Genomic DNA, 22,326 nt, shown 5'->3' with positions numbered 1-22,326 from the left:
AGACGTATTCTATAACAATTCCATGTCCATTTTGCTAAGGATAGATGCAAGATTATTGATGCAGTAGGAAAGAAAGAAAGGACGATTTGATCAATGTGGTTGCATTTCGAAAATTAATACACAAATAGGAGTAAACCGAATTTAAAAAAAAATTACTTGGTGAAAAAATTCTATCGAATATTTTATTGATGTATTAAAAAAATATCCCTATCGAATATTTTGGTATAGATTAATTTGATACCTATTCTCCTACTGCTAAAATCTCTACCTTGGAACCTTCTTGTCATTGCTTCTATCTATAAGTTGATCATTTATTAAATGGATATGAAGACTGCATTCCTAAATAGAAATCTAGATGAAGAGGTATATATGGAACAACCTAAAGAATCCGAGGGACAAGGAACAAAGTTTGCAAACTTATTAATTCCCTATACATTCTAAAACTGACTCCTAGACAATCATGAAAAGTTTGATAAAACCATCATTTCCTATGGTTTCTCCATCAATGACTATGACAAGTGTGGATTCCAAAATCATTGATGATGATTGTGTGATTCTTCATTTATACATTGATGATATTTTGGTCTTTGGAAGTTCTCTTAAAATTATATCTGAAATCAAACAATTCCTTTCAAATCCCTTTGATATGAAAACTTAGGTAAAACTGAAATTATCCTAGGGTTGAAGCTAATCAGATCTCCTGAAGAGATAGTTCTCTCCCTTGCTCATTCCATTAAGAAAATGATTCAAAAGTTTGGCTACTCTGATCAAAAATCTATATCTACTCCTTATGATTCAAGTATTTATCTCAAAAAGAATTTAAGTGAACTGGTTGATCAAAACAGATATTCCTAAATTATAGGTTTTCTCCTATATGTGGTAAATAGGACAAGAGTTAATATTATCTATGTTGTAGGGAGACTAAGTTGATGTACTCAAAATCTAAATCAATCTCATTGGTTAGATGCTGAAAGTGTATTATGATATCCTAAGGGAACTCTTGATCTGTCTCTCTTTTATACTAAATACCCTAAGGTGGTTAAAGGTTATAGTGATGCAACTTTGATTACTGATTCTTTTGATCTTAATTAAATCAACTACTAAATATCTCTTTCTTCTCGACGGTGCTGCCTTTGTTGAGGAATCATCCAAAAAAATATTATATCTCATAGCACTATGGAGGTCGAGTTGATTGCTCTAGATACCATCTGTACTGAGGCGGATTAAAAATCTTATCCTAGAGACACTTTTAGTACCTAGGGCAGTTCTGACCATATCAGTTTATTGTGATAATAAAGCCATAATAGAACTAACGAACCAAAAAAGTACTAACAACAAAATGAATCGACACATTCGGATTTGTCATTATTTTGTTAGACAACTCAAAAAGAGTAATGTTATTTTCTTGAAATTTATTAAGTCTGAAAAAAAAACTTGGTAAATCAATTAACCAAGAGTTTGTCTAGGAGTAGAGTTCTATAATCATCAAGGAGGATGGGGCTTAAACAAACTATTTGGTCACCAATAGTGAATACCCATCTCTATGATTGGAGATTCTATGAAGGAGGTTCGATGTGGTAAAAACAAGGTTGATTGAGTGATCGTGTCAAAGCACATTCTTTTAGAATATATCTCCTCCTATCCCTATGATGAGTGCTCTTATCAATAACAAATTTTTTTAGAAGGGTTGAGTTATACTCTTAATAAGTCCAAGATAAAAATTCTGCAAGTTTTTAGGTCACGAATATTTTTAGAGGACTTACCTATGTGAGAATTGTCGTATAAGCCATAACTAGAGGTTTGGATTAACCTTAACAAAATTCTCATAAAAAATCAAGGTACTAAACGCAAGACCTTTAAATGGCATTAACTGCACTAAGACCCAACTGATCTATACTATGTGTGTCATAAGTAGAAGTTTGAGATAAAAGATCTAGTTCAAGGTCTAATCTACTATAGTTTCTTCGCATACATACTACCAATACCAAGTGAGGTTCAGGTCCGTAGGACACAAGCAAGTCTTCTTGCTTAAATAGATTTTCTTTTCTAGAAGCCCAAATCGGGCTATACGGGATTGGGCTAGTGATCATGCGTGCGCGATTCAGCTCGGCTCAATCGCTTGTGCCGTGCGCGCATGGGCACGAGCGTGTACACGTACAGCGTAGCATTTCATAAGCGAATGTTGGTTTCCATTAGGATGCCATATTCTCGAAACATCGTGTACCTCGGACATAGGGGCAAATCACGTTCTTGATCGCACGCCTTGATTCGGACAAAATCTTTTTAATCTTTTGTTTTTTATTTTAATAGATTATTCTTTTATAACTCCATTCTATAATCACAATATAGCAATTTCTAGGTATTATTTTTTCAACAGATCATGCATCTGCTAACTTAACAACCTTGCAAAAAATTACGCAGAGGAAATACAAATGGATGGAGAAGGAGAGAGTTGGGACTTTAAGAGGAGGAGGAGAAGGTACCGAAGATGGTGGTGTGGAGTGGGTCGCTAAGATGAGTGACCCAGTTGTTGAGGGGGCCTTTCCCAGTGGCGGCGGCCTGGACGGCAAAGCCCAAGAAGGCGACCATCGCAAGGCGCGCATGCTTGATCTCTGCAAGCTGCAGCGAGGCCTTCTTCTCGGGATCAGATGCAAGGCCGAGGGGATCGAAGAACTTGCCACCAGGGTACAGCCTCTTCTCGGGGTCGAGCTCAGCATTCCTCTGGAACTCGATGTAGCCAATCACAAGCACCTCAACCCATATCAATGTAGTGATGGAGAAGGGCAGTGGCTGGCCGAGATAGGAGGATCCACTACAAGAATAATGGTCATTAGCGACGCATTTTTTTGGCCTTTAACGACGCTTTTAAGCGTCACTAAAAACCATCCCGACGCTTTCGTAAGCGTCGGCAAAGCGTCGCCTATGGGAAATTAGCAACGCTTTACCGACGCTTTAGCGTCGGCAATTGCAAAATTAGCGACGCTTTAAAGCGTCGCTAGCTAAAAATTTAACGACGCTTTAAAGCGTCGGGAAATGCTCAATTAACCGACGCGTTAAAGCATCGTTAAATTCCATCTAGCGACGCTTTAAAGCGTCGCTAATTGATTTCTGATCGAAATTTTAACGACGCTTTAAAGCGTCGCTAATTGATTTCTGGTCGAAATTTTAACGACGCTTTAAAGCGTCGTTAGAATATTAATTTTTTTTAAAAAAAATTTTCAAAATTTCTAAACCCTGTTTACAAAATCAAAGCCACACACACTAAGCGAGATATACACAAAATCAAACATATTTATCTAAACATTCATATTGTCAAATTACATTCATACTATCAATTTACGTTTACAATGTACTTCAAAAAGCATAAAAAAATATATATAAACTCCAAAATAAATGCTTCAGGGGTCGCTAGCATCACCATCTCTACGTGCAGATGAACTATCAGGAACCTGTAATAAAAAAACTAAAGCAGTTAAGAATACGAAAATTATTAAACTCTTTAAGAAAAATATGATACTTATGCAAAATGTTCAAGTAGATGTAGTAATTTACCTGAGGAGGGACAAACTGATGCAACAAAGATGTAATCTGATTAATCTGAGCCCTCAAAGATTGCATCTCTATCTGGTGGCTCTGCTTCAACTCTTTTATCTCTGCCTTCAGATCATTAACCTCTGCAGTGTTACTACTCTGTCTAACATCTTGAGTATATCTACCCACTGTAGACAACTGAGTGGGGATAACTCCAACGCCATAACCCCTCACTCGACCATAACGCTCCGAGCCCATCAACTCGGTAAACACCTGAGCTTCGACACCTCTGGTGTTGCCGATTGAAGATGACTCTCCGATACGCTCTGAAATAAGGGATGTAGCTCTGTCCTATATCTCTCAAAAACAATCAAATTAATTTCTGAAAAATTAAAATATATAAAAAATCATTGCAGAAATTATTAATAAATACATACAACTATATCTCTCGACTCCTCTCGGACAAAGCTGCCATCTCGGTGGGTGTGAGTCATCTTATAGAACTCCACCTCACCAGGTTTCCTCCCATGGTCTTCCATCTACAACAAAAGGTATATTGGAAGAGTTTCATCTTATCGAACTATATCATGATACATGCTATATGATACAAGAGTTTCAAAAAGTTTCAAAAAAACTTACGAATTCAGCTCTGAGCCTCGCATAACTCTTCGAGCCTGAAGTGTGAGGAATTGTCTGAGATGCTCGTGCGGCTCGACCAATGTCAGAATATGTCTACCACGAAAAAATTAAACATTGTAATATATTAAATATATTAAACATTATATAAGGTATTGAGAGAGAATACACAACCTGTCCTCTCTCGGAAAACCAATAGTGAACAAGCTCCCTCCACTGATGATGGTATACATCAGGAGGACAAACACGAGCAACCTCCTCCTCTGTCATACCCTCGCGCTTCCAGTCGGCCTTCAACTTCGACTTATATTCTTTCCATTTGCGGTTGAGGGACTTTAGCACCCAATCATGGCTCTCTGGAGGGAGCACAAACTTTTTCTACACCAAAACAAAAGAATGTTATAATAATATTAAATCAAAAAATTAAATTTATAATAGTAAGCAAATTAACATACAGTAGCTATCAAATTAACAATATTAAATTCAATTCTTTACCTGTACAAATTTAAGAAGCTCAACTTTATAAGAAGGAAGCATATCATTCCACTTATGATAGTTGAGCGGACACAACTGACCCCTACGCGCAACTGATCCTAAGAAACTTGATAAAAGGCTTCCAGCCCTCTTGATGGGCTGCCCTAGTTCGTTGCATTCGACGACCATCTTCTCATCCTCACGAAGCTGCCAACATCCCGTGGTCGAGAGGAACCCCGTGTCAACCTCACTCTCCCTTGTTCATCTATAAAAAATAATAATTAAAACATTGGAGGCAAATTAATTAAAATAATTAGATTATAAATGAACTTAATATATGCACTTTAAATCAAATTACCTTGGATATGCAAGTCATCCATAACCTCCTGGCCTGGATGTTGCTGAGACTGGAACTCATGCTGAGACTCGGACTCGTGCTGCTGGGGCTGCTGGGATCGCATGGACTAAGCAGAAGAAGATCCCACCTGAGACTGCTGGAACTCCACATCTCTGAATCGTTTTCCTCGGTGCATTTTGTTACCTAAGCAAGTACTTAAGCAATTGAAATCTATTTAAAAATGCAAGAGTAACTAATGTATAAATCATAAAATATTAAAAACAGTGGATGAATCACAAACCTTTTCTCCAACTAGGCCAGAGCAGACAGAAAATTTCAAGCATTATAGGGTTGCGGATTGGGTTGCAGGAGATCGTTTTTTTTTTACCCTATAAAATCATTATAGGGTAGAATAAACCAAAAAAATGTACAGGTACAATTATCCATACAGGAGCCAAGTCAGCCAGGGAAAAGAATCCTGGGGCAATTCCATACACATGTACAGGTACTATTATTTTTTATGTACATGATTAGGCAACGAAAAGGGTCACAAATATGCAGTAAAAATAAAGATATACTTAAGAACTGCATTAAATTCATATGGATCAAAACATTTTCTCTAGCAGAAGTTTCCAAGTTTATCTATTTGAGTTGTTCTAGAACATCACAATATCTAGGCATTCAGTTGTTTTTTGTTGACATAGCCATCTCTACAGAAGAAGTAACTATCAAATAACAGCAGAAATTTTAATTAGAATACGAACATGTGAGAGTGTGATCAGCCTTGAAAGTAAAAGACATACAATTTTTTACAGAAGCTAATGCCCCATTGCCTGATCATATGCATTTGTTAATATGTAATTCAATTTAGATTATTTGCAACAGAGGACTAAAAGATTATAAGACAGTTCAAAAGGAAATAAGGAATTAAAGAAAAATCATGTAGGTCTCATCCAAATTTGTTTATCCTTGATTACAAAAAGTAACTGAAGAATCCCGGTGGGGAAAGGAAATATAATTAGAAAGGTGAAGGAAAGAGAACAAGATTTCCAGGTCTGCATCAATATTTCTGTGTATTATGGCATGCCTTCAAGAGTACGTTATGCTAGAACTCTGAGTACCATAGGTCTTACCTATTGGGGCAATACCTATGTTAGAACTCAAGATCTACAAGGGAAAAAGAAAAAAGAACAAAGAAACCCTGGATCTACGATAGGCGATCATTACCTTCTTTCTGAGGCCCGAAGTCCCGGGCTTCTGCCCCTCAAAAGGAGACGTCTCCTTCGGAGTCACCGTAAACATCACCATTTTCTCCTTCTTTCTGTCGAGATTGAGATCAAGATCGACAGAGCGGACGAGAGGTGGGGAAAGAAAGGAAAGATAGACACGGGAGCAACGACGGAGGACGTGTGGTGACGAGAAGCGAGCACGGATTTAAAGATCCAGAACATCTAGAATTTAAAGATCGAAGCAAGAGAAGAAGATCCCAAACCTGGCCTTGTCCCTGTCCTTGCCGGCTCCAAACTTCAAACGCCGCGTGATGCCTATCTGCGGCGGAGGAGGCGGGAGATATCCACAGAGAGGAGGCCAACAGAGAGGGGGAGGAGGGGAAGGAGATGCGGCGGAGGAACGCGATTTGGGGTCGCACGAAAGAGGGGAATGGCTGAGATCGGCGGAGGGAGGGGGGAGTCGGTCGGCGTGAGCTAGCTAGGGATAGTAGGGATTTAAGGCTGTGGGGGGAGAGGGTCGATCGGGTTTTGATGTGGGAGAAATGAAGTCCGACGACGCTTATAAGCGTCGTCGCATTTCTCCCTTATGCCGACGCTTATAAGCGTCGGTGATCAAACAATGCGACGCGTCAAAAGCGTCGGCGGAAGATTTTTTACCGACGCTTTCTCAAAGCGTCGGCATTTACTGTTGCAAGAAAAAAAATTGCCAACGCTTTTATCTAGCGTCGGCAATTTAAAGTCGGCAGACACCTTTTTTTGTTGTAGTGATCCGTTCACTAGTTCTACCTGAAAAAATTCCACCCAAAGTTTTAGTACTTGAATAATGGAGCAATCACCACGAATTTAAGAACTTATATTGATGAATTATTCACATGATCTTATTCGCGAAAAGCTCCTCGAATGAACAAACAAGTTGCTCCCCGATACATCACACAAACAAGAAGAAAAGCATCGCATCACATGAACGTATCGGATTCAAGTCAGCTTTAACATCCTAGAATTAAATGTGGAAGGACTGGACTCTCACCTTTCCAGCGTCCTGCCATGGGATGCCAGTGAGCGACACGACGGCGAGCGCACCAAGCGTGGCCAGCATGGCCCACCGGCCATGAATGAGCTCGCACTCACGGAACCTCTGGAGCCCGAACACCTCCGTGTAGGGCTGCAGCGTGGTCGACTTCACGTCCGAGGTCTCGGACCGGGTCCCGATCACCTCCGCGGCCTGGTTCTTGGCCAGGTTCTGGTCTGGAGAATCGAGATCGAACTGGAGGTACTTGGCCGGCTTGCCCAGCCCGAACGGGTCGAACCCGTAGTCGCCTACCACCGAACCGTCGAGCCACTCCGGGGCCTTGGCGCCCGGAAACCAGAGCGGCCGGTCCGGGGCGGGCAACTTGGCGCTCTTCTTGGCCGCAGTCTTCTTCTTGCCGCCGAACCCGAACCGGGCCTGGAATCGGCCCCCGCTCTTGGCCGGGAGCGAGTCGGGCAGGCGGGTGCCCAAGAACGGGGAGGTGGCCGCGGCTGTGGAGCCCATTCTCTTCTACTTCTGCGCGCGCGCGCGCACTCTGTCTCTCCTTCCCCCTCTTCACGAAATGAACAATGGGAAGGAGTTCAATGGCCGTGGGGGGTCAATGGTCATAGGATGGGTGTGTTATCCGGGGGAGCGGAGATCGGAGGGGTGGCGAGGGGAATGAGATCTATCTGACGGTTTTAATGCGTGAAGTCTTATCCTTGCCTTCTCTTCCCGGTCGTTTGGGGAAAGATCTTCTTGGGTGATGTTTACACATGGTGTGTTTTGATTGGTTAAGGTGGCTTGGTGCTCTGTGGTGGGGAATTGCGGGACATGTGGTCTCGGACATTCCAACTGGCGCATCGGTCCAAAGGAAAAGAAAAAGGAAAAGATGGTGATTAAAATTTTAATAAAATTACAAAAATACCTTCTCAATTTTAGGCCAATCGTTCTTACAATTTTTCATTGTTTAAAATTATTAAAATATTCTAAACTGAGGCTGCCATTCATATCTATTAACAAAATTATATAATAACCAAACTATTCTTGCCTACTACCATTCTATTAACGAAGGTAAACAATAGAACCAACTTGGAACATTTTGAAAACTAAAAAAATTAGTTTGATATTTTTAAGGTCGAGAGAGTGTCAAAGTGATTGGCCTAAAGTTGAGAGGTATTTCTGTAATGTTTTCTAAATTTTTAGCCATGTTAAAATTATTCCTAAAGCAATATAAACTAACTTTAAACGTCCACAATTCTTTTTTTTTCCCCTCAACTTTTTGCTTTTTGGATAACTTTATCCCACTAATTATGAAAGTACCAACTAAACAGCAAAGTTATTTGCTAGATAGCTTGTTTGAGGATGAATACCAATAATTAAAATTATCGAAGGAGTGGCTAGCTATTCAGCCTCCAAATATAGACTAGGAGATATTAGGTAGGTACTTTAGCAGCTAATATTAATAGTTCAATAGTCTCCTAAGGCTCAACTAGACTGGCAAAAAAAGAATAGTCTACTTCATTCTAGGAAGATTTTTAAAAATAGGTTAACTCTGATAGCAAATAAAAACTATTGGTTTTACCATTTCTATACATGCAGAGAGAATGGATTATACACTTTTCAAAGAAAGTAAATGCAAGTTCAATGTTAATTATTAGACATCTAAATCGAAATCTATACTATTGGTTATGATCTAAATTACTAAAAATGTTTCTGAATAATGCAAAGTTTTCAGAATGTCGATGTACTAAAATATATAATAAATTATTTAAATTAAGAATCAGGACGCCTGAAATACAATATGTTGCTGGTGACCATTTAAAGAATAGGCTGTTTGCTGTTCCAAGCGTTAGAGGATTACCATACTTTGGAACCCCCTTCGTTCGATGGTCACCGTTTTTACTCGTAAAAGGAAGTCCACCTTTCCTTCGGCCACGCTTTTGAGAAGGTATCTCCTTGGGCCCGTCTTACGGAATCTTGAATCCCGTGCTCGCCATCATGCACAAAAGAATTTTACTCAGCATCTATTTTGATGACGCGTAATCATTTCAGGTGGGTCCCGGACGGATTTCTTGATCTTGTCCCTTCCTCTCGTAGCGGATCCAGTTAAGAGTATCTTCAGGCAGAGAAGGGGCCCTTCCTAGGGTAGTTCTATATACACCCCCCCTATTGCTCAGCACACCCCCCAAAAACCAAAAAAAAAATACCCAAACTAACCTTTAGTGTAATTACCATATTGCCCTTGAAATTTTCTCATACACCCCTCCTTCCTCCTCCTCCGTTTCGTTTTGAAAAGGAAAAAAAAAAAACACCCCTCAAACCCCCCTTAAACCCCCCTTAAACCCCTCCTCCCCCGTTCCCCCTTCTCCCTCTCGTCGCCGGCATTCTTCCGATCTCCGACCACCTCGCCGGCTTCTCCCGGAACCACCTCGCCGGCTTCTCCCGAAATTTTTTTTTTTCACGGTTCGTGCTCCGTTCGGCACTGGATCGCCGAACAAAAGGCTTCTGTTCGGCTGAACAGTGCCGAACAGAAGCCTTCTATTCGGCAACCCTCAACCGAACAGATCTGTTCGGCTGCACAGTGCCGAACAGAAGGCTTCTGTCCGGCACTGTTCAGCCGAACAGAAGCCTTTTGTTCGGCGATCCAGTGCCGAACGGAGCACGAACCGTGAAAAAAAAAAATTTCGGGAGAAGCCGGCGAGGTGGTTCCGGGAGAAGCCGGCGAGGTGGTCGGAGATCGGGAGAATGCCGGCGACGAGAGGGAGAAGGGGGAACGGGGGGGTTTTGGGCGTTGGCGAGGTGTTTTGGAGGGGAAGAGCGGGGTGGGGGGGTTTGGGGGGTGTAGAGAGCAATTTATGTGAGGGGGTGGGGAGGGTGGGGGGTAATTTAGGAATTTTCAATTTTTTAGGGGTGTCCTTAGCAAATGGGGGGGTGTAGAGAGTATTTAATTTTTTTTTAATTTTTGGGGGGTGTCCTGAGCAATAGGGGGGGTGTATATAGAACCACCCCCCTTCCTACCTGCGAAATTTTCAAAATCCCAATTCTACCCTTATCCTGGGGTTATAACCTATAATGTCCGGACCCCTTGGTATCCCTCCATGGTCTCTCCGACTGTCTGAGATTTCTTTGGCTCGCCTCGGTCGAATCCCCCTGGCCGGGTCCTTTGGACTCGCAACGGGAAAGGGAATCGAGTGAAGGAGGGTACAACGCTGCGAATTTCCTGAGATTTCCCCGGAATCCCTCCTCCGGTGAGCTTCTTTCCCCGCAACTATCTTAATGGGTTTCATCGATAAAGATTTCGATTCTTGCGCCAATTTTTAGGGTTTTGATGCTTAATCCTCTGCCATAGAGTTGGAATTACCTAGATGAATCCAAAATTCTCGTTGCATTGGGGTTTCTATCCTTGTTTGATTTCGATGGGTCAAGAATCATAATGGAGATTCTTGAACTTTCCGAGCCATCTGAATTTGTGTTTGGTTAGAATTCTTGCTTCTTGTATTGATTCATGGATCCCGGATCTTTTTATCGAATCTGGAAGCAGTTATGGGGTTGTATGACGTCATGGTTTAGCTGGGTTGCAGCTTTCACCTCTCTGTCTTCGTCCGATTTGTTCAAAACCATAAGATTCTTTGTCCCAACTGTGAGTTGTTTTGTAACCCTTCCGTTGGTTTTCTATAGTTCTGCACAAGAAGGCTTGACCAATCTTCTTGGTATCGGTTGTGACCTCAGGATCTGGTTGAAGGTCAACCAAGTTTTAGTTGACGGATGTAGCCCTAAATTGGAGATACAATCTTTACTGTTGTTTGATAATCTTTATGCTCCTACAAGTTTTGACATCCGTAGTTTCTTTCATTTATTTTCCTTTATTATCATGAAAAAAATTGCAATTTTTAAATTCAGATCTAAACCCAGAGATCGTCTTTACACCAGAATACTTTCTAAATTTTTCTTAAGTTGCATTTGGACAAAAGGATATTTTTCCAAACAGATTTTGTTTTTACGTGTCAGCTAGCATCTTAATTAAAAAAGAAAAAAATATCTCTGTATTTGATGATACCGAATATATTCCAGATTTTTCGATATGGGCTGCAAACATACATGAAATCCTTCCCTGTGATATTTCTTCTTGTTTTGCTTATCATTTACTTTCAAGAAGATTGTTTTTCTTTCTGTAAATTGTCTGCACTTCTTTAAACTGAGCCCTTCCTCTTAATGAAACGATCTTGAGCAAGTACTATTGTTAGCCTTTGATTTTCTTAATAATCATGTCATTAGGTTGTTAAAGTGATGCATTCTATATAAGTATGTGGTGGAATCTGCTGATCAGTTCTTTCACTAGTAATCCTTGAATACAAAGTATTTAGATTTTGAATCTGTTTTATTTTGGCATGCTACAGGGTCAGCAGAAGGTGGGTTTGAGGATCACTCCTTTTCCTTTCCTCTGATATATATAGAATTTTGATACAACAGAAACAAAAGAATCTTATATAATCATATATTTCATTAGAGGGAGGGCTTCAGTTGAGGGTTTATCTTTTTTTTTTCCTTTTTTTGTGCTTGTACATGCATGTATGCACGCTTGCATGTGTTTGAAGGGTGGTTGTGGACCTCCATGACTATTCGAGTATGGCCCTGCTTACAAACAGTAGGATGTTAAAGGGACAGGCTTGGACATTTTCAAAATTTTCTGTTGGGTCAAACCATGTCTTCATCTAAAACAACATGAATGTGGGCCCAGATAGGGCATTGGTCTAAGCCTGTATGCGTAAATGGCATCTTATAAGGGTGACAAAATATGACCTGACCCGCCAACTCGATCCATGTTCGACCTGCCATAAACAGGTTCGGGTTTGGCCTAAACAGGTTCGGGTCGTAAACAAGTTGACCCGTTTAACCTGTTTATTAATTGTGTTAGATACATATTTTAAATGTCTGACCCGTTTAACCCGTTTAAGTCGTAATTTGATCCGCAACCGTCCATCTCGATCAGACGGTTTATAATTAATAGGGTCCTCACAAACCCTAGCTCTTTTATATTCTCCTAGTCCACTCTTCTTCTGCCATCTCTCATCAGTCACCGAATGATGGAGCTCTTGGAGATGTATGCATGCGCGCCCTCGACGGAGCGGGGCCGCGGGATCCTGATCTCTGGCGACCCCAAGACCAACTCCATCGTCTACACCAATGGCTAGTCGGTGATCATCCGCCGCCTCGATGCCCCCCTGGAGGCATCCATCTACGGCGAGCATGCCTACCAGGCCACCGTTGCCCGCTTCTCCCCCAATGGCGAGTGGATTGCCCCCGCCGACCTCTCCGGCACCATCCAGATCTGGGGTCGCCACGGCGACCGCATTCTCAAGAACGAGTTTTGCGTCCTCTCTGGCCGCATCGACGACCTCCAGTGGTCCCCCGACGGCCTCCAGATCCTCCAAGGCACAAGGACGAGAACGACGACCAGGGGGCACGGCGGCGCCGATAGCCGGAGACTCCAAGGCAAGCGATCCACCCCCCTTTCTTTCTACTTGCTTCTTTTTTGTATTCTTGATATATAATCCTTCATTTCATGCCCAGTTTTGGCGTTTCTTTAGGGTAACTTCCCCATTCTTATGGTTCTTGCTTTCTAGTTTGATTCCGGTTCTCGATGGTGATTGATGTAGAACCTATTCCAGAAGAAGAGGGAGAAGAGAAGGAGGAAGAGGAGGAGAAGAATGAGAAGAGAAGAGAGGAGGAGGATACGTGGGGGAGAAAATTTCTTAAACTTTCATTAATTCCTCATCATGAAAATAAGTCCCAATATATAGGACCAAAATACATAATTTGCATAAATCCCCTTTACAAAGAAATAAATCCTAATAACCCACAAATAACACAAATAACTCACAAATAAGCCCTAAAATGCAAATAAGCCCAGAAATAAAATAAACCACAAATAAACCCTAAAGGCAAATGAATCCAGACATAAAATAAACAAATATGTAAATAAGATGGGGATCTAGCTGATGTCCCCATCAACTCCTCCCGGGTGGAAAAAACTCGACCCCGTCGAGTGTAGATCTAGCCGGCTGTCGTACTGCTCCAGAAGATCAGGGTCAAGGCGCTGCAACTCGGCTCGCGAAATCCACGTCACATCTGATTCGGGTCGACCTTTCCACCAAACAAGGTAACGTTTGGTAACTTCCTCTCCTGGTAGATATAACCTGCTCATCTAATATATGTTCTATGTATTTTCTGCGTGCATGAAACTGTGGAGGTGAAGGCTCAATAGCAGGTGCTGGATCAGGGTGATCAACAACAGTGGGTGTATCAACAAAAGGGTCAGAAGGAATGAATGTTGATTTCTTGTATGGGACTAAATCTTCAATATTAAATGTCGCACTAATCCCATAGTCTTCAGGAAGATCTACAACATAAGCATTCGAACTGATTTTCTTTAGGACTTTGAACGGTCCCGCACTACGAGATTGCAACTTTTTGAACGTTCCCGAAGGGAGTCGTTCAGGTCTAATTCTTACCATGACAGAATCGCCTACATTCAATTCTTTATAATGTCTGTGCAAATCAGTAAGGAATTTATATTTTAAGTTATTAGAGTGAATATGTTTGCTGATCTCCTGATGCAATGAATACAGGTGTGAAGCAAATGATTGTGCAGACTCAGAGACTCTATGTTGATGAGACATGGGAATCAAGTCTATGGGTTGCCTAGGTTTATATCCATTCACCACTTCAAAAGGACTCATGCCTAAGGTCCTATTGACCGAACTATTATATGCAAACTCGGCAGTTGGTAACACGAGATCCCAAGTCCTAGCATGCTCACCTACCAGACATCGTAAAAGATTCTCTAGACTTCGGTTGACAACTTCAGTCTGGCCATCAGTTTATGGATGATAGGCAGAGGAAAATTTTAATTTGGTACCCATCACGTGCCAAAGAGTTTTCAAAAAATAGCTCATAAATTTAACATCCCTATCGGACACAATAGATTTCGGGAGGCCATGGAGTCTAACGACTTCATCAAAATAGAGTTTCGCAATCTTAGAAGCATCGAAAGTCTTAGAACATGGGAGAAAATGAGCCATTTTAGAGAACCGGTCCACCACTACAAAAATGGAATCATGTTTGGTCGAGGTACGTGGAAGCCCTAACACAAAATTCATGCTAACAGCTTGCCACGGACAATCAGGAACAGGTAGTGGAGTGTAAAGCCCAGTGTTCTGTTTACGTTGTTTGGCTAGTTGACATGTGCGACACTGAGCGACAATTTTGGCCACGTCTCTCTTGAGACTCGGCCAGAAGAAACGTCTTTCTACCATTTCAATGGTTTTGTCTCTCCCGAAATGCCCAGACAGTCCTCCAGCGTGTACTTCCCATACTAGAAAATTTCTCAATGAGGTTTGAGAAATACACAATCGGTTGGAGCGAAAGAGATAATCATCTTGTAAAAAGAAATCATCTTGCTCTCTCTCTACTCCATCTCGTAAGGTCAGGTATACATCACTAAAATCGGGACAGGTGGTATATTGTTCCCTGATCCTTTCAAAACCAATTACTTCAGTGCTCATCACGGCTAGGAGGAAGATCCGTCGACTGAGCGCATCAGCAACCTTGTTCTCAACTCCAGCTTTATGTTTCAGCACAAAAGTATAGGCTTGCAGAAACTCAATCCATCGGCCGTGTCGAAGGTTTAGTTTCTTTTGAGAATTGAGATACTTTAAAGCCTCATGGTCTGAATACAGGACAAATTCTTGTGGTAGCAAATAGTGGCGCCAATGTCGCAAAGTTTGCACTACTGCATAGAATTCCTTATCATAGGTGGAATAACGTAACCTGCCGTCACTTAACTTTTCGCTAAAGAACGCGACAGGGTGACCTTCTTGGCTTAACACACCACCTATGCCAACGCTAGAGGCATCACATGCGACCTTGAATACCTTAGTGAAATCGGGGAGGCGTAAGACAGGTGCTTCGGTCATCCTATGCTTAATACCTTTAGATGCTTGGGATGCCGACTTAGTCCAAATAAAGTCTTCTTTCTTCATGCAATCTGTAATGGGAGACATTATTGAACTAAAATTTCTAACGAAGCGACGATAGCAAGTAGCCAGACCATGAAAACTACGTACTTCTGCTAGGGTCTTGGGCTTAGGCCAATCGACTATCGCGCTTACGTTTTCTGGATCAGCGGAGACACCCTTGGAAGACACTATGAACCCTAAGAAAGTGACGTGATCAGTCAGGAAGGCACACTTCTTAGGGTTTGCAAAGAAGCTTTCTTTCCGCAGGACATCACAAACCTGTCTTAAGTGTGAGAGATGGAGCTCTTGAGTTTGACTATAGATGAGGATGTCATCAAAATATACAACGACAAATTTATTCAAGAAAGGTCGAAAGATCTGTGTCATCACCCTCATAAAGTACTTGGAGCATTTGTTAATCCGAAAGGCATTACTAACCATTCGTAGAGTCCATCTTTGGTTTTGAATGCAATTTTCCATTCATCCCCAGGACGAATCCGAATCTGGTGGTACCCACTCTTTAGGTCGATCTTGGAAAAAATTGTAGCACCAGACATATAGTCTAAAAGGTTATCCAGCCTAGGAATAGGAAAACGATACTTAACCGTGATTTTATTGATAGCACGGCTATCGACGCACATCCTCCAAGAGCCATCTTTCTTGGGAGTGAGGAGTGCAGGTACAGCACAGGGACTCAGACTCTCACGAATATACCCTCGAGTGAAAAGTTCGTCAACTTGACGTTTCAGTTCAGTGTGCTCGTTTGGGTTGAGTCTATGATGGGGAAGATTTGGCAATGACGCTTCAGGAATGAGATCAATTACGTGCTGGATATCACGCATTGGAGGGAGTGCATCTGGAAGATCAGTTGGGAAAACAGAGTGAAACTCCTCCAACAGAGGAACTACGGTGGCCGGATGCTCGGCATTTGACTCCACATTGATAACTCTAGCCACAAGGGCGAACACAGGTGAGTGGCTTTCGATATCTTTTATTACCTCTTTCGAAGTAATGATGTGAAGTGAGTCATCTTTTCGTGGTGTAGCACCCTTCTTCTCAGGGCCGGGCTCTCTAGGAGGCAATGAATTCAGTATAATTTTTCGACCCTGGAACATAAAGCTACACGAATTTGACCGACCATGAAGTGTGACATCCCTATCGTATAACCAAGGTCTTCCTAGAATGACTTGACTACGTCCATTGGAAGACAGTCGCACCAAATCTCGTCTTTATAAGATAGGAATTGAATCGGGATAAGGCATCTTTCTGATATCGAAATGGACGTCTTATCTACCCAGGCTACTTTATATGGATTAGGATGAGGGGTAGATTTCAGGCTAAGGCGAGAAACAACTCCAGATGCAATGGCGTTGATGCAACTCCCGCTATCAAATAAGATTTTGCATGTTTTACCATTGATCTTAATAAGCGTGTAAAATAGGGAGGTTCTACGCCAGTCTTGTTCGGTCTTTGTTTGGGCTAGTGTACACCTAACCACATGGAGCCTAGGGTTTTGGTCATTCTGATCAGTGGGCTCATTTTGGTATTCAGTCTGAACAAACTCTAACCCGGTCTGTTCGTCTTCAAAGTCATCTACAAAATCCTCGATGTTTGGTTCATAGACTTCTTCGACACATTCAGTCTCGTGAGTTCCTGCTTCCAGTTCAGTCATTAAATAGGTCTTGGCATTACATTGGGACGCAATATGGCCAAACTTTTGGCACCTGAAACACTGGGTTTGGCTTCTTGAGGGCGGGTTGGACCGTAATATGCCTTTTTCTTTATCAGTTGATGTACTTTGAGCAAGCATCGGGAACGTCCTAGTCGGCGTTTGGCTAGAACCGGGCTGGGAAGGATGGTTGGAGAGTGGTCTGGGTTGCGGAAGATAGCTTTGATTAGGTCGGGCTCCTGGGGGTAAGAACCGAGAGTCGGTACGTCTCACTACAGGGACTCGTAAAAAACTATCCACATCTTGAGCCAACTGGTATGCCTGGCCAAGGGTGGTAATCTCTCGGAGGATCAATTCTTTCTGGATCTCCTCGCGGAGTCCTGCCCGAAACCTAGAAAGAGTAACAGTCTCCTCTTCGATTACACCGCACCTCATGTGAAACTCCTCAAATCGTGCAATGTAATCGGCAACAGTTGAAGTTCCTTGAGTTAGTTTCTGCCACCTATCCATAAGGCGTTGTCGGTAAGAGAATGGCAGATACTTCTCATTCAGTTTTTCTTTCATATCCTCTCAAGTGGTGATACGTGGAAGCCTCTGGGTCTCACGCCGATGTTCAACGTTATGCCAGTACCAGTGAGCTTGCCCAATAAGCATCATTTTGGCAAACCATACTTTTCTATCATCAGTCATATCGTACCACTCAAAATAATTATCCATGGCGGCTCTCCAATCAAGGTACACACTCGGCTCTAATTGACCAGCAAATGTGGGGGCATCTACTCGTACGGTACGAAATAGTCGCTCGTCAAGATCGCGCTGGTGATCAGGAGGAAGTTGGTTCCTAGGAGGATGGGAAAAAGCTACCGGTGGTGTAGCCAAACCAAGCTCGGGGTAAGCTGCGATTGGGGTTGACGGTTCAGGATTCCTAGGATATTGCACTAGAGCACGGATCTCTCGTTAGAATTCGTCTTGATCAGCTCGTAATGCAGCTAATTGTTCCAAAATATCTTGTAGAATGCTGGGGTCCATGGTGGGTAAAGAGGTCTGAGAATCAGTGAGGAGGTACTCTCTATCATTACGGGTTGGCATGCAGGGACTACTCTAGTTGGTGATATGATATGCAATGCTACTATTGAACCCTAATCTACCAAATGCAATGCAAGACAACCTACTAATGCAATCTATTATGAATTCGGAAATCAGCAAATTTTCACAAAAGTAACTTAAAATTAAATGTTACTAATTTGTACTTTGGTTATTTCAGAATTAAAGTAGTAAATTAGTCACTATAAGAAATTAGATTGCAAACACGTTTTACGGTCATTCAAAGTCCGAAAGTAATCTGATCTATGGATGATGAGAACTATCCTGTCGCTAAGGCGTGCTAATTTAATATTTAGATTTAAATGGTGGGTAGGATGAGTGTGGTGGTAAATGTTCTAGGTTTTGCAATTTGACAAAAAATAAGTTTCAAAATAGGACTGTCATGCAAGAGAACTAGAACATAATTAGATAAACAAGTCCAGAAGAAAGGAGAACCTGTTACTTGTGGCGGATGCAGTCGACCGGAAGCGTCCGTTGTAAATTCTCGAACACGAAATTGGTGCCGGGTGGAGCTAGCTGGAGCGATGGGCCTGGATCTGTAGCACAAGGGCTCTCGGACTTCTGTACTGGGCTGAAAAGAGGTGCTGGATCGGGTTTGAAATAGGACCTGCAGCCGATTGGGCTTGGGCTCAAAGGGCTGGCGGCCTTGTGGGTTTGGGGTTCAGAAAGGGGCAGACTCTTGCTGTGTGGGCTTGGGATCAAGAGTGAAAAGAATAACAGGCATGCGGGCCGTGGGCTTGAAGAGGGGTTGTGGGTCTGTTGACGGTCCACGGGTGGAGTCAGCTTGAGAGAAAAGGGGAAATGAAACCAGGGGGGGAAGCGGAGGGGAAAGGAGAAGGTGGAGGCGGCGGTCTGGTGCAGCGGCAAACGGAGGTGGGCGTCGCGGCGGTGGCGTGTGACGGAGTTGGCGTGGTGGCGCGGCTCGGTGGGGAGGGAGACAACGACGCTCGGAGGAAGCGGGCGGAGCTCGGGTGGTCTGTCGGCTGCCCAACGGCGTCGCGGCTGGTTCGGGCGGCGCTGTGGTTGGCCGCGGGGAGGAGGCACCTCGATCGGTGGCGTCGCAGCTGGTCTGGACGGCGTAGCGGCACGGCGCGGGCTCGGATGACGAAGGAGAAGGCAAGGGCGGCAGAGAGCGGCACGGCGGAGGCGGCGGCAATGGCGTCGGCGGCGGAAACCCTTAGGGTTTCCCTTCGACAGAAACAGAGGTAAGAATTTTTTTTTTTTTTGGGAACCTTAACTGGTTCGGATTTCGAATGAGACCCGCTCCGATAACTGTGAACTCAGCACGTGCAGATCACGTGTCAATTTTTTTTTTTTTACTTGTTGGATGTTGGACCCGGGCTAATGGGTTTTGGGGGTAACGGGTTTAGAACTTACCCGTTACCACTCTTCTTCAACCTCCCGAACCTCCCGACCAAAACGGGAGGGTGACCCGGGCTGCTCGGCGGCCGTTGCGGATCGACCGAGGGGACCGGCGGCGCAGCCAATGGCCGCGGAACTGCGGTCGGCGGCGGCTGGATGCGGGGCGGAGGACGCGGCGGCGGTTGTAGCGGCGACTGCGTGTGGAATGGAGGGCGGACCGGCGGCTGCAGGCGGGGCGGCCGACGTAGTGGTGACTGCGGGTTCGAAGGATAAAACCGCAAGGAGGGCGATGACGTTCTTCTTCTTTCCGGCGGCGGGAACCGCTCGTGGCCCTTCGACACGCTCCGGTATCTGAGGTCGAGGTACAGCATAGTACTCGTGCGCCCACAGAAATCCGGAGATCCGGCGACGCTCGGCCATACACCGGCTGACGGTGGTTGCAGGTAGTGGGGCAGCGGCGGGTTGGGGTTGGTACGTCGGAGGAATCGCGACGATGGTAGCAGCGGACGGACGAACGGGGACGAAGACCCTGTTTCTCTTTTCTTTTTTTGTTTTGAAACCGAGGGATTGTTCCCCTCTATTCCTTCTTGCGACAACTGAGAGAGCGAGGGACCCCTTTTTCTAGTGAGCAGAACTGATGGAAGGAGGACCCTGATCTTGTTGTTGATGGGAACCGGGGAAAAGGAAGATTGTTGTTGGATCGGGGCTTTGGCAATAGAAGCAAAACCAATGGCTCTGATACCAAGTTGATGTAGAACCTATTCCAGAAGAAGAGGGAGAAGAGGAGGAAGAGGAGGAGAAGAATGAGAAGAGAAGAAGAGAGGAGGAGGATACGTGGGGGAGAAAATTTCTTAAACTTTCATTAATTCCTCATCATGAAAATAAGTCCCAATATATAGGACCAAAATACATAATTTGCATAAATCCCCTTTACAAAGAAATAAATCCTAATAACCCACAAATAACACAAATAACTCACAAATAAGCCCTAAAATGCAAATAAGCCCAGAAATAAAATAAACCACAAATAAACCCTAAAGGCAAATGAATCCAGACAGAAAATAAACAAATATGTAAATAAGATGGGGATCTAGCTGATGTCCCCATCAGTGATTTATTTGATTCTTTTTTTATCTGGTTTCCAGAGAAGGTTTTCTAGTGCGGTTGTGCTGGTTTCTTAATTTCTTGTTTGGTGTCTTCTTTTTTTTTTTTACTTTTGTGTCCAGTAGTGATCTTGGTGTCTAGTTTTGTGATCTTTTAGATGTGAACCTCATTCTATCGGATTAATTAAAACTCTTGAGGGTTTTGATCATCTATTTTTGTTTTTAGAATTGGTTTTATGCTAATTTCGGTAGATTTGGCAAAAGTGGCTTTCGAATTGTTTTTTTATAGGTTAAACAGGTTAAACAGGTCGGATCGGGTTGGGGAAATAGGTTACCTGTTTATTAAACAGGTTAAACGGGTCGGGTCGGGTTATCTGTTTATTAAACATGATAGGTTTGGGTTATAATTCCTTACCTGTTTAATAAATGAACATGTTGGATTCAGGTTTATGATTTCTGACCCGACCTGCATATGACCCGATCCGTTTATGTCCGACCCAACCCGATTGCCACCCCTAGCATCTTATTATCTACACTAAAGTTTGTGTTTGGGTGCAGGCTGAGAAGTATATAAGAAGTTACCATTCTCAAACTTTATTTACATTTCTTTTCTCACCCATTGGAAATGGTTAGATTAATCCTGCACTAGCTGCACCATATACTAGCAGTTTAGCTTGGATACTTCTGTTACTTTGAATTCATAATCAATGGTGCTAATAACAGCTTTTGCAGGTTTTGACAAATATGGTATAATGTAAATGTAGGAGGTGGTTACGAGAGTGGGTAGTTGCAATTCTGAGAATGATCAGCTGCTGAAGGAGTCTTATATCCCAAATACGTACTGTTACCAGACTTATCAGTAGAGCATCTTTCCCGGTTGTCCTATGATAGTTTATATCAACACCAAAACCAGTGGTCAACTTGGAGGTGATTTGATTGTAACATACGGTGCACTTCTTAACAGAGTACAGGTACTATTCATATACAGAAGATTATTACTTCGAATAGTACCTTGTACGATCAGATTTTAAACCTAAAACTAATTTGTGCCTCAGTTAGACTAAGAAAATGCATTCAGAATGCATGGCTTTTATTTAAATTGTATAATTTTGAGGTTTTTGATTTGAGTGAGGAAGCACGGATAAGGTGCTGCAGAAGCTTTATTGCTTTATTGATTTGAGTGAGGAAGCACCAAGTCTGAGGATCACCACTGCTTTTAGCTCCTTTCATCGCAGCTCCTTCCGGTTCGAGAAAGTGTGGCTTTCGTACCCCCAGTTCTAAAATATTGTTTGGGGGCCTGGGAGACTCCGGTGCGAGCGGATGCCATGTAGAGGATTTTTCGTAAGTTGGAGCTCACCAGGCGAAGGCTGCGCAGATGGAACCGAGAGGTGGTGGGCGACATTTTCAGATGGTTGGATGAGATGGAGGTGTCCATTGCTGACCTTCAGAGAAGGGAGGATAGTAGCATCAAGCTATTGGAGGACTGGAAAATTTAATTTGATGATGGTTCCTCCTTTTATGTCTCATCATGCTGCCTATGGAGTTGAAAATGTACTTCAATCATTTTCTGTTATCTTAATTGTTTTGCCTTGTTGTGTTCTGATTTTCAGCATTAGGTCAATTGTTTGTCTTGCCTAGCTTTTCTGGAAGTTTGAATCTCCGGGGAACTCCATGTACAAAGAAACAGAGAGATGTGAACTCATTTGCATGACCAAGTTTTATAAATTCATATAGATGGGACTCTGACTTCTATAGTGCTCTCCTTTTTTTCATTATTACATTTAGATTCTGATTTAATGGTGAGACTTATCTTCTTTGTATGTAGTTGATGTCCTTCTTGAGGTTGTGTGTTTT

At 42.9% G+C, this 22,326-nt stretch overlaps 1 protein-coding gene and 1 long non-coding RNA gene across 4 annotated transcripts; one reads left to right on the top strand and one right to left on the bottom strand.

Moving 5' to 3' along the window:
* Nucleotides 1–661: 661 nt before the first annotated feature.
* Nucleotides 662–7,907, bottom strand: LOC120110531 (chlorophyll a-b binding protein CP29.2, chloroplastic-like). 3 transcript variants are annotated; one of them, XM_039125768.1, is made up of 7 exons: nucleotides 5,000–5,182; nucleotides 4,663–4,906; nucleotides 4,342–4,545; nucleotides 4,171–4,263; nucleotides 3,969–4,070; nucleotides 3,553–3,882; nucleotides 3,272–3,449 (listed from the first exon to the last, which is right to left on the bottom strand). In XM_039125768.1, the coding sequence occupies exons 2-7, from the start codon at nucleotides 4,828–4,830 to the stop codon at nucleotides 3,399–3,401; spliced, it is 948 nt and encodes a 315-aa protein (XP_038981696.1). In that variant the 5' UTR covers nucleotides 4,831–4,906; nucleotides 5,000–5,182; the 3' UTR covers nucleotides 3,272–3,398. The 3 variants fall into 3 exon arrangements, with proteins under 3 accessions (XP_038981698.1, XP_038981696.1, XP_038981697.1); XM_039125769.1 differs by lacking the exons at nucleotides 3,272–3,449; nucleotides 3,553–3,882; nucleotides 3,969–4,070; nucleotides 4,171–4,263; nucleotides 4,342–4,545 and adding an exon at nucleotides 7,235–7,903 and having other exon boundaries at nucleotides 4,749–4,906; XM_039125770.1 differs by lacking the exons at nucleotides 3,272–3,449; nucleotides 3,553–3,882; nucleotides 3,969–4,070; ... (2 more) ...; nucleotides 4,663–4,906; nucleotides 5,000–5,182 and adding exons at nucleotides 662–2,812; nucleotides 7,224–7,907.
* Nucleotides 7,908–10,298: 2,391 nt separating this feature from the next.
* Nucleotides 10,299–22,256, top strand: LOC120110530. The gene is made up of 2 exons (XR_005511622.1): nucleotides 10,299–10,464; nucleotides 21,205–22,256. It is a non-coding gene; the product is annotated as an uncharacterized LOC120110530 (long non-coding RNA).
* Nucleotides 22,257–22,326: the final 70 nt, after the last annotated feature.

The sequence above is a fragment of the Phoenix dactylifera genome, chromosome 4 (assembly GCF_009389715.1).
Source record: "Phoenix dactylifera cultivar Barhee BC4 chromosome 4, palm_55x_up_171113_PBpolish2nd_filt_p, whole genome shotgun sequence".
NCBI lineage: Eukaryota > Viridiplantae > Streptophyta > Magnoliopsida > Arecales > Arecaceae > Phoenix > Phoenix dactylifera.
Note: the sequence above shows the minus strand (reverse complement) of the source record. Positions and strands in the feature narration are given on the sequence as shown.